The sequence below is a fragment of the Anopheles merus genome, unplaced genomic scaffold (assembly GCF_017562075.2).
Source record: "Anopheles merus strain MAF unplaced genomic scaffold, AmerM5.1 LNR4000473, whole genome shotgun sequence".
Lineage (NCBI taxonomy): Eukaryota > Metazoa > Arthropoda > Insecta > Diptera > Culicidae > Anopheles > Anopheles merus.
In genome coordinates this window covers 31,813-43,724 of record NW_024428053.1, presented here as the reverse complement: position 1 = coordinate 43,724, position 11,912 = coordinate 31,813, and the positions used below count along the sequence as shown (strand labels likewise).

The 11,912-nt window shown below is 47.0% G+C and overlaps 2 protein-coding genes and 1 pseudogene across 4 annotated transcripts; 2 read left to right on the top strand and 1 right to left on the bottom strand.

Annotated features, from left to right (window-relative positions):
- Window positions 1-8: 8 nt before the first annotated feature.
- On the top strand, window positions 9-2,683 carry LOC121602493 (annotated as a pseudogene).
- A 2,108-nt stretch (window positions 2,684-4,791) lies between these two features.
- Window positions 4,792-5,475, top strand: LOC121602489 (transmembrane protein 14 homolog). Its single transcript, XM_041931253.1, is given in 3 exon segments — window positions 4,792-5,016; window positions 5,126-5,264; window positions 5,266-5,475. Coding segments are annotated over 3 exon segments (336 nt in total). The 5' UTR covers window positions 4,792-4,940; the 3' UTR covers window positions 5,387-5,475.
- Window positions 5,476-8,933: 3,458 nt separating this feature from the next.
- On the bottom strand, window positions 8,934-10,324 carry LOC121602492. Of its 3 annotated transcripts, none has more exons than XM_041931255.1 (2): window positions 10,156-10,324; window positions 8,934-10,071 (listed from the first exon to the last, which is right to left on the bottom strand). In XM_041931255.1, exons 1-2 carry the CDS (start codon window positions 10,267-10,269, stop codon window positions 9,391-9,393), a joined length of 795 nt encoding a protein of 264 aa, XP_041787189.1. In that variant the 5' UTR covers window positions 10,270-10,324; the 3' UTR covers window positions 8,934-9,390. The 3 variants fall into 3 exon arrangements, 2 of the variants coding, with proteins under 2 accessions (XP_041787189.1, XP_041787190.1); XM_041931256.1 differs by having other exon boundaries at window positions 8,934-10,103; window positions 10,221-10,324; XR_006006423.1 differs by having other exon boundaries at window positions 10,062-10,132; window positions 10,221-10,324.
- Between the last annotated feature and the right edge of the window lie 1,588 nt (window positions 10,325-11,912).

Genomic DNA, 11,912 nt, shown 5'->3' with positions numbered 1-11,912 from the left:
GGGAGGCCACGCAGCAGTCGCACCGGCGCAACCGCTCGTCCGCATGACGCTCGACAAGCGGTTCCGCTGGTGGAGCATGATCGCGACGCCCTTCCTCGTCTTCTACCTGGTCGGGCTGGTGTTCTGTGCCGACACGCAGATCATCATCAAAATATTCCTGCTCGCCTGCCTGTACAGCGTGGCGTACACGATCGGGCAGCACCTGTTCGACGAGAACCTGATGGCGCTGCTGCCGCTGAGCGTCTACATGGCGACGAAGCTGTGGTTCTACGTCACCTGGCTGACGTACATTGCGCCGACGGTTTCGTTTCTCGCCTCGCTGGCGTTCCTCGCGTGCAGTGCGGGGCTGTGGGTGTGCTTTCTCAAGTCGTGGCGCGGCACATCGGGCGTCACCAGCCGACGCAAGAGCAGCGGTTTAGGGGCGTTGGGAAAAGAAGGGTTTATTGTACGAAAAATAGGCAATTAATGGTTTGTTTGTTTTTTTTTCTTTTCCAGACCATCATTGAACTTTCCGAGCGTGGTGCAAGCGGATTTGAACCGTCGGCTTTCTGCTCCGCCTGTCTGGTCCGGCGGCCGGTACGCTCGAAGCACTGCTCCGTGTGCGATCGGTGCGTCGCCCGGTTCGATCACCACTGCCCGTGGGTGGGAACTGTATCGGTGTATTGGAGCGCATTGCGCCTCCCCTTAACGGTGGGACCATTGTGTAAAACGCAATTCGTTTCGTTGCAGGTGCGAAAAATCACAAATACTTTATGGGATTCCTGTGGATGCTGCTGATCATGTGCGGCTGGATGCTGTACGGTGGCTCCAATTTCTACGTGCAAACGTGCTCGATTAATATGGATGAGGGTAAGGGAGGTGGGGGGTGTCTCGGGCACAGAATCAAAGGAAAAAAGGAAAAACGATTATTTTAGTGATGGGAAAGATGAAGTTTTCGTCGGAATCGATTCTGGATAGTAGGTCATTTCCTTGGTCGGAATCGACTCCGGAATTAACTTCCGAATCGGAATTCGATTCGGAATCGAACTCGGCGCCGGAATCGGAATTAGCTCCGAAATTAGAATCGGCTTCGAGATTTGAATCGGTTTCGGCATCTCCATAAGAAGAGACGTTGGGTCCAATGGTGCTACGTATGGACAGCCGCCAGAATCAAAATTTACTACTAAAGGATCCATTCTCATGGGGATTCTCGGACTTATTTAGCTTCTGAAACTTCTAATTTTAAATCCAGAACTGATTTTCATTCCGGAGCTATTTCATTTCTAGAGTCAATACTGAATTTCGTTACCGGGTGCAAATTGCGGTTACCAGGTCGATTCCGATTCCAGAGCTGATTATGATTTCGGAGCCGATTCCGATCCAGCAATTGAATGAAAGAACTCCGGAATCGGAATCTGGAGTCAACTCCAGAATCGAAATCGGCTCCAGAATAGGTTCTGGAGTCGGCTCCGGTATTGGTTCCGGAATTAAATCCGAATCGGAATAGGCTCCATAAATGCATCCGGAATTGGTTCCGGGATAAATCGGCTCCGAAGTCAACGCCGGTTTCGGATCTGGAATCGACTCCGTAATCGGAATTGTGTCTGATTCCGAGTTCCCACTACGGGCTACTAAGCTCTCATACATATTTCCTCTTCGCCTCAGGTTTATGGTCAGCACTGCAAGCGATCGGTTCCTGCAATCCGTGGGTCGGCTGGGTGATGGGCAACGCGCTGCTGCACATGTCTGGGTGACCGTGCTGACCATCTGCCAGAGCTACCAGGTCGTCTGTCTGGGCATGACGAACGAACGAACGGCTGAACCGGGGCCGCTACCGCCACTTCCAGGCCAAGGGCGGCAAGAGCCCGTTCAACCGTGGGCCGGTGAAAAATCTGTTCGACTTTCTCGAGTGCAGCTGCTTCGGGCTGGTGCAGCCGCAGCGCACCGACTGGATGCAGTTCTTCGAGTTCGACAAGCACGTCGAGCACGAGCCACTGCTGCGGCCCGACAACTTTCAGTACGTCTGAGCTCGGGTCGGCAGCGAGCAAGGGGCACAGGAAGACGCAGCAGGACAGCAACCCGTTGAGCCCGCCGACCAGCAACCGGAACCGCACCAGGCGGCCCGCCCGGAACCCGGCGGAGCGCGAGTTGGCCACGCTGCTGCGGACGGAAACGATCAACGCGATGCTAAAGTGTGGCAGCAAGTCGAAACTGTACTGACGCTCCAGCAGGCGACCGGCGAAGGCCGTGGTGCTGCAGTGTGAAGGTAACCAAGGTGGTGGTTGGGCAAATCCTCTAGTACCCATCGATTGCATCGATTCTCCTCTCTCTCTCTCTCTCTCTCTCGCTTCTTACGCAAAAAACAGTGATAGCTGAGTGAGTTTGGGTGGTGAAAGTGTGTTGGTGATTTAGCGAAGCAGTTAAAAGTTTTCCTTTTCCCGTTTCGTCCATTTTCGTCGGTGCATTTTTCCGCCTCGTTTTGTGCATTATTTACGCAGACGGCGGATGGGATAGGGCAGGCAGGTGGTCGCACTATCGTAGAATTAATTAGAGTATTTTGGTATCGTTTTCCTGTGCTGTTTATTTTTTACATGAGTGTGGCAATGCGCAAGAACCGAAAGGCTTTAGATAGGGAGTTAAGAAGATTACGCAGCAAATAGTGTGGGCAGGAAACGCTTATAGAAGAAAACAAAGCATAGAGCACAGAACAACCCGTAACACACAGACACACCAACCATACCAATGATGATGCATAAGTACGCTATACAAACGGGGACAAAAAAGGGAAAATTAGAGCACGTTTTCGGCAACAAAAAAAGAAGGAAAACGAACAAATGAAAGACACAAATTACTAGCATGTAAGAAGCAAAACATATTGAAACTGTGGAGAGTAGGGTGTAGGATTAAGGGCAAGATGAAGAAACATTTAAAAGTCAGACACACAAACCCCCATACACACCAAACACAACGGTCGATCGTAGCAGGATGGGCGTATTATGCGTACAGAAACAAAATATTACAATTCATTCCATTGATCGCGGTGGAAACGAGGCCAGACCTGTAGTGAACCTTTGTAAAGTCACAGGACACAAAACGCATCTCGCATACTCGGTTGAACGATTGTCTCTGTGTATCATTATTTGCATAGCATTTGCATCCTTTCAGAGACATAAGCAAGTGACACGTACGCAGCACTGTACTGTAAAGTGTATTGATTGCATCCAACCATCCCGTTTCTGATTGTGCTCGGTGTGTAAAAACAAAACAAAACAAACAAATATGAGAAACGGTTCCGTTTCGTTCGTCGCCCCTGCTCCGTGCGGCGCATTCATTGCGCACCGTCACAAATGAACCATTATCGATACAGCCCAAAATCAAGCAATAAGTTTGTTGCTAGTTGTGTTTCCAAACGTATATTTCACTATCCTAACCTAGAGCGAAATCCATGTAGATAGTGTTATAAAGAAAACTGTTGGCCAGTGCTGAGGATCGGCGTTTCGTTCGTTTCGTGCTGCAAAACCGATAAGTGTGCGTGGAAGTAATGGGCCGGTACTGTGACGGGAGAGGTGACGAAAATGAGGAGTCCAAACTCCAAACTAACAACGCTAGCCAAAAAGCGGCGAGCTCTATCGCGTATCCTTGCTAAACTGTTGACTGCTATCTAATCAACTACTATTCAGGGAGGAGTAAACTAATAGGGAGAAGAATTAAACACACATACACCCAGAGAGAAAACACCACCGTCCCTTTTGCGAGTAGAAGAGTGTTGATTTGTAGATCGTTCTTTGTCGTTCATTCAGCTTTTTGCAAAAGTCTTTCCATTTGTGAAATTTCACTCCCGCTTGTTTTGGGCCCTTTCGATCGTCAGCACTGTTTGATTGATTGGTTTATCAAATCCGCACGCTAAGCTTTCCGCAACAGTAAGGGTTTACTTCTACCGTTAGCTAATCTAACCCCACTCGCTATCACCGAACCTATTCCTTTACAATCGTATTCCGTTCTGAAACATTCTAGTCATTCTTCAGCAGAAACCCTCTGTGCAGAACGGGGACGGCATGCACACTATTACCAGCACACGGCCGGTACAGAATCAGAGAGTCAGAAGGGTGGTCAAACCTGGCTAAGCGAGTGCGCGGCGGAAGAGCTGTAAATTCTTCCAGTAACTAACACTCATACGAAACAAAACAAACAAAAAAAGCATCAATTTAGGACTAACTGAACGCTTCTTCCAGCTCGCTTGTTCTTATTGTTCCTTGTGGCCTCCGCGGAAAGTGAGGAGAAGAACGAGTGTTTGCAAAACGATTCTCACCCTTCCGACCACGCGGTTTGGTCAAGCGCGCGCGCGCACACACACACGCACTATCGTTAGGAATGGGAAAAAGACTCCTAAGCAATCGGAAAACAGTTACAAAGTATATAAGGCCACCTTAAAGAAAACGGGCCCCATTGTATGTGTAATATTTCCCCTTTATTAAATGCTGGGCCCGAAGGGGGGCCTCGATGGTGCATTTAGGCGAACATACGAACCAGGCAGAGGCAAACACAAAATATAGCCGTACATATAGGAATAGAGTATCTAAACGTTAACCACCAAAAAAAAAATTGGAGTTCCATTCTTCTATTCGCACACCCACAAAGCACAGGCAATAATGTATTGATAATAAAGATAATAAACAGTAGATAAACAATACATAATCCGTACGCATCAAAACGCCAACGGGCTTGCAACGGAAAGAAAGCGTTGTTCAATTCAAATCCAATCACACACACTTCGGCAGCTGTCAAACGCGGTCCCGCTTACGTTGACGTTTGCCGCGGCTAGTGACAGCCGGATCGTGCGGAAAGTTTATTTACATACCGTCTTCTACCTCCCGAAAAACACGTCCCTCTAGCAGTTGCGCACCATAAAACAAGTGTGATTTTTTTCTTGTGTAAAGCTTAACAAATTCCAACCTGTGAAAATGCCGGCCGATATTCTTGGATTCGCTTATGCAGCAACCGTGGCCGCCGGTGGCATTGTCGGATACGCGAAAGCAGGTTTGTTGTGTGGAAGGGTCGGGTGTGGGGAGATGTTTCGCAATCCTCCGAAAGACTATTTTAATCCACGTTTGTTGTTGTTTTGCTCCTTTTTTGTTTTGTGGTACAGGTTCCGTCCCCTCGCTGGCAGCCGGTCTTACCTTCGGCGCACTGCTCGGGTACGGTGCGCTGCTGTCGTCGAACGAGCCGCCCCGGCCCCTGCTGCAGATCGGTACGGCCCTGGTGCTGGCCGGTATGATGGGGTCGCGGGGGCCGCTCGGGCAAGTTCATGCCGCCGGGACTGATCTGCGTGCTGTCTTGCGCAATGCTTGCCCGCGGTCTTATCTACCACAACCGCTATCTGCCGATGATTGGCGCCAAGCAAGAGTAGAGGTTTGCGTACGGGGAAGAAGGTCGTTAAATTATGCATTTATGCAACGGGCGCTGTCGGACCGGTCCGGAACTGATGCAATATTCCACCAGCGTCCAATGGGGTCGAAGGTCGTGTCGTGCCGTGGTTCGTGGAAGATAGCGTGCGCAAAGTGACAAGAACGTCGAATCACGGTGATGGGAATATAGCGATAAAATAAAAGTACTAGTATTGTTTCCATAAGCTAAGGTACATTTTCGATGGTAGAGAAGGAAAAAAAACACGAAAGAACGAATTGAGCTCGGTTGGATTGATACAGAAGTGAACAGAGTGATAAGTAACCTCACAGAATCCGGGGAGATTTTTACTCACTCAACAACGTTAATGGTGAGATGATCTTTAGAATCTATAGCGGCGTCTATAGAGCAGAAATCGCTTCTAATGTCATCAAACGCATTGACTATGTTTGTCTGCCTGAATCAACCCGCAGTAAGGTACTGAGTAGGTCACTTGCTGGAGCTAAGTCAGAAGCTCAGCGGGTAGAACTCCAAATCAACACGTCACAGACAAAATACATACAGAGAATAGGGTCCAGGGATAACACCTCAGATGCCTTCCCCTGTATCACCATGGACGAAGACACACTGGAGGAGGTGGGTTCCTTCGTATACCTTGGATCCCAAGTCACATGCGACTCTCACACATCCTTGGAAATTCGGAAGCGCATCCTCGCTGGAAATAGCTCCTTCTGTAATCTACGTAAGTGGTAGCGATCTGGCCGAGTCTTCATACGAACAAAACTGACGGCCCGTTGTGCTCTACGGACATGAAACATGGACCTTACTGGAAGGTGATCTACGCGCACTTGGTGTTTTTGAACCAAGAAGACGGTGGAATGATAAGCTGTATGAGTTACTAGGTGATCCCCGAGATGGCTGGGGCATATAGCGAGGAGGCCCGTTAGCTATCCAACCAGGGTGGTCATCGAAAGCGACCCAACATGCAGGCGGAGGAGAGGGCCGCAGCGAGTACGATGGCTTGACCAGCTCGAAGCAGACTTGCGGAGGATTGGTGTCTCGAGTTGGAAATTTGCAGCACAGGACCGGGCGTTATGGCGCAACACTCTGTTCTCGGCACGAGTCGACCGACGGCTCAAGTCCGTTGTATATATAGGTCCCTAGCAGCTCCACAAGCTCCTATAGCACAATCTCCATATACTGAGGAATCAGCACAATGTCCTTGAACAATATCCAATGTTAATACACTGTGCACAGAAATCGGAAAGAGGATAATAGGTATCGGAAAGAGGATTAGGGGAAGGTTTGGGTGGATGACACGTTGCATTGTCTCCTCCGAAAAATCAACCAAATCTTCTCAAAATAGAACTTGAATCATGTTGTTCCAGAGCTTTTATCACTATTTATTTATTTTTATTAATACTCAATATTTAGAATGTTAAGTAACATTGTAGAGTTCATTTAGCAGTAATATTGATTGATAAGTTGTTAATGGCGTTTAAATTTCTCAAACCCATATATAATCGTTCAATGCGCTTTGATTAGAGATAAAGTTTAACTCAGCGGCGGATCTAACGGTAGGCAGACTAAGCGGCCACCTGGAGCCCGTCGATATAGGGGCCCCGTAGATCGATTAGTCTGACCCTCCCCTCTGCTCTATCATCATCTATAGGGACCTCAATTCGTCTTACCGCTTAGGGCCTCTTATATCCTAAATCCGCCATTGCATAGCACATTGTAAACATTACATTATTATATCATAACCTTTACTTTATCCTAGTTCACATTGCTGCATTCTGGCCTATAAAAGAAGATTATATCACTACCACTACTACCAAGGCACTAAAAATTCCGATTGGAACCTTAGCTCCAATCCATCGTTACAAATTTCAAACTTTTTCTTATTTCGTACACATCATGTAAGTCACGAATTTCGATATTCGGAACGTTGGGTAACAGTTTTGTAACCTGTTGGCCAATGTCATGCCGCCGAGAAGGAAAACAGCATATAATTAGTCGAGTCAGCCGAAGCATCGGTTCGATCGTTTTGAGAAAAATAAAACAGTTCGAATATAGAGAAGTTTCTAGCACGAGCGTTTCCAGCGCAGGCAGTTTGGGAAGTGCAGCAGCTAGCTCTCGATAACGCGGCCGATCTGAATAGGAGTAACACTTGAGCCATAGCGTGTGTAGCCGGCGCATACGTTCAGCAAGCAGATCACACAGCCCGTTCAGCTGTGAGGAATCACATCTAATCAGGAGACATTCTATCGATGCAAGTTGTGCCAACGATGGCCAATCAATTTGTGTGGCGTCTCCCAACTCAAGCCTTTCCAGAAGTGGCATGCGAAAGTCAGCGAACGATAACATTTTGTTGCTGTCCTTAATTGCCAAATGTCGCAGGTCGTTAAGTTGGAGAGGTGATGGAAGGATTCCGGGTTTATCATGCGCAGATACGAGAGCGACAGGCGCTCCAGCTGTACGCACGTTTCGCCAATGGCTTGCAGCGTCTCATCAGTCACCAACAAAGGGTGAACTTGTAATATCGTAAGCTGGGTCAGCTGCCGATAAAACTGACTCCCATACGTTGAATTGGTTCTCACGAGCAGGGAAAGTGAACGATGCTTCGATAGTGTCTGAATAACTAGCTCTGACAGCTGCTTCAGCTTCCAGTACGGTTCCTGGCCACCGTGCTGTACATACTGCTTACCAATGATGGACCCCAGATCTATTTCTAACACCGAAACGTTCAGGCTCCCCATTTTGGGGCAATCGATCCTGCCGGGCCAAACGTTTCTCAGCAACAGCTTTTGCAGTGAACGTTGACAAGGGTTAGCTGACTAAACGGGTACGCATTATCCGTAGCTTCATGTCCGATGTACAACTCTTGCAAACTTTCCATCTTAGTCACCACACCCGAAAGCTTTTCGGCGATTATGTGCAATTCATACCCGAGATCCAGCTTAAGCACAACCAATTGCTGTATCAAGCGTGTCGCGAGTAGCTTCTCGTGGGCAGCTTGCACATCATCGAGGCTGTCTGGCTTAGGATGACACCTCACGTCGAGATGAAAGCGGCGGTAGGCACGTTTTGTACGCTGCAGCAGTAGACTGCCTCTTCCATCGTTTCTAAAACGTGTCTCAGCGGCGGCAGATCTTCTTTTCGGTTGGTTTTCTTGCGAGTGCTCAGCACAAACCGACGTGCACTGTAGTCGGCAAACATTTCCTCCAAACGGTGGCATGTTAGTGAAACTGCCTTCAATGATTCGAGATTCAGATGGTCAAAAATGAAGAAGATGAGCTGAAACATGAAACGGAACCATGAAACTCCAACCAGGAATTATTTAAAAGCTGATGGATTCTCACCTCTGGGGACAGCCTGTCGAAATGGGATCCGGCAGCGGAGGGTTCCATTATATTTCCGCTCCTATTACCGCTTGGATTGTGACTGTATCTGTAAAATCTGACGAATTGCTATGCTACGTTCGGCTAGCGTCAAGGGGTGTTTTCCGGTGGATGCGCTTTTGCGAAAACATTCGGTTTAAAAACATCTGGCTGACAGTGTGTTTGGTCATAAAACCATGTTCGGCCAAAAATACACGAACTGGAATTTCGCGGGCGAGAAACTCCGCCTACTGTAGACGGTCTGCCAGCGCCACAGTGGCGACATCTGGAGTAGTTTGCGTAAAAGTCCATATAAAAAAAATTGTGGCCTATTTTTGCTGTACTTCATCCACACGAACTGTCAACCGATGGTTCTGGCCAGTATGGCCAGATTATTATGGCGGTTATGGCCACTTCAAAACACACCGAAAAATCACCGTAATGAAAAAAAATCGGATGAAGTATAACGCATTACAACGTTTCTTTTTTCGGTAGACCGATTTCGGCCCACCAGTCGATACGGGGAATTCCAAACGAAATTGCTGATAGTTTGCCTCTATCTCACAAAATAAATCACTTTAGACTTTAACCTTTGCATTTCCAACCTTTGCCGGAATAGCTTGATTGGTTATATTTTAGGTACTGAAGCAACGTTTTTATTCCAACGCACCTTTTCTAACTCCATGTCTGCATAAATTTTGATTCTTTCAACGTTGGGCACCAGTTTTGGAACCTCGACCGGAACAGTCATTCCGTCGCTGCCGTAAGAAAGTTGAACTGTTAGTTTAGTTAACTGCAGTAAGGGATTCATTACATTGAGGTGATTCAAAGATGGCATATTGTGCAGTACGAGCGTTTTCAGCGCAGGCAGTTTGGTGAGCGCTGCAAATATGTTTCTATACCACGAGAGCTCTAAATCTACTGGTAGCTTGATCCATAAAAAGCGGAGACGGAGCGGAGCGAAAAGATCACATATTTGCTTCTCCTGCCAAGGAAAGGCTTGGATCTTCAGCCATTCGATTGAATCAAATCCTTCGACTGGGGGCCAGTAAATTTCCACGAAGTCTAATAGAAGCGTTTTCAGATTGGGCAAGCGAACGCCAGCGAAAGATATGACGTTTCTGGCGGATAAAATGTTCAATTCTCGAAGGTTGGTCAGGTTCGAAAGGAAGCGTAACGAATTCCGGTCTTCCACTTCTAGCTCTAGGAAATATAGGAGCTCCAGCTGGACGCAAGATTCGCAAATGGTCTGCAATATCCAATCTGACGCGCCGTTAAAGTTGTAGTACAATTTTTTAAGGTGTTTCAACTGTCGATAAAACTGTACCCTATAGCTTGCAGCTAATGTCGAAGAATGGGGAAACGGATGACTGTGTAAATGTTTAGTAATTACCAGCTCTTTTATGTGCTTCAGCTTCCAGTAAGGTTCCCGAACACCGTGCAGCGCATACTGCTTACCTACGATAGCCTCTATATCGAATGGCCCTTTAACGGCAAGGCTCTGCATATTGGGGCAATCGATCCTGGCCGGCCAAGCGCAGTCCAGCGACAGCTTATGCAGTGAACGGGTTGATAAGGTTCAAGTCACTGGACAAAGGCAGATTGACATTTGTCAACTGATGTCGATAACAGATGTCTAGCTCCAGCAAGCAGTCCATCTTGGCCACCACGTTCGACAGATGTACGGCCAAATTTCCCGATAAAGCGGTAAATCAAGCTTCAGCACGGCCAGTTGCTGCAACAACTGCTTGTCGAGTATAGCTTGCATATGCTCGATACTATCGGCCTCAGGCTCGTACTGCACATCGAGATGAACCCGACGGTAGCGACGTTTTGTACTCTTCAGCAAAATGGCTGCCTCTTCCACCTTTTCTGCAATTGTTCCCAGCTAATAGTTATAATATGCCAGTCTATTCTCGCGGATGCACAAGAAAAACCGATGAGCACATTGGTTCGCGCATATTTGCTCCAACCGGTGGCATGTAAGAGACAATGCCTTCAACGCCTCCAAATCAAGATAATCGCATATGGTGCAAATAAGCTGGAATGCGAAATAGAGTTGGAGCTGACACTGCCCAGGATTGATTTAAAAGCAGTTACTCACCTCCGGAGACAGCTTGTCGAAAGGGGACCCGGCATCACACGAATCCATATACGTTTCGATTATGATCTTTGAAAATCTCTGATTGATCCGAATATCTCTGAAAATCTCACTAACTCAACGACTCAAGAGTTAATGTTGAACGACCACGTTGCTTGGATGAATTGTATGTGAACTGCGTTACTTGGATGGATTGCGTCAATCATGTTACTTGATGTCTTCACATCGGATGATCAGTGTTCAGAAGTGAGTGAGAGAGAGAGAGAGAGAGAAAGAAAGACAGATACATAAAGAAAGAAATAAGAAAGGAGAAAGAGAGAGAGAGATAGAGCAAAATCATGCTTTAATGTTTTGTACGCACTTTATTTGATTATTGGTAAAAGTCGTTTGCATTTCACATACTTGTACAAAGATCGCTTACACACTAGCAAACCTTCAAACTCGGCCCATATTAATAACGGTCACTTATGTTCGGTACGATCTCGCACTACGCAATCCCGTCATTCCAATCCAATCACATATCCAAACGCTACTACTACCACCGACAAACCGACATGACACTGGCATTACAAAAGTGTCCACACGAAAGTACTGTCATTTACCAGTGAGGCGAACATTCTGTCAAAGTAAGCTCTGTTCACTGCTGCTTCGAGTAAATAACTTTTCTATATACAAATGGCGAAGGAAGTGTGAGGCAAGATTTTGTGACCGCGAGGCCACATGAGGTGAAAAATACTGCGAAATGAACTATTTGACAGGCGAAAAATCGACGGATCCATCACAGCAACCAGCTGATGTGCAATGTAAACAATAACGTGTACAAAATCGTAATTAAATCCATTAAATAACTTCAATATCGAGTACTTCGTCTATTTTCAGTTAACAGTTCATAATTTCTTCCAATTAGGAAATGTTCAGCTTAAGAATATATTATTTTTAATAGAATTTCGAAACCCGATGTTGTGTCGCCCCCAACCCTTTAGCTGTAACTGTCACCGCGCGGTACATGAGGTGAAATATATAGCGAAATGAACTATTTGACAGGTGAA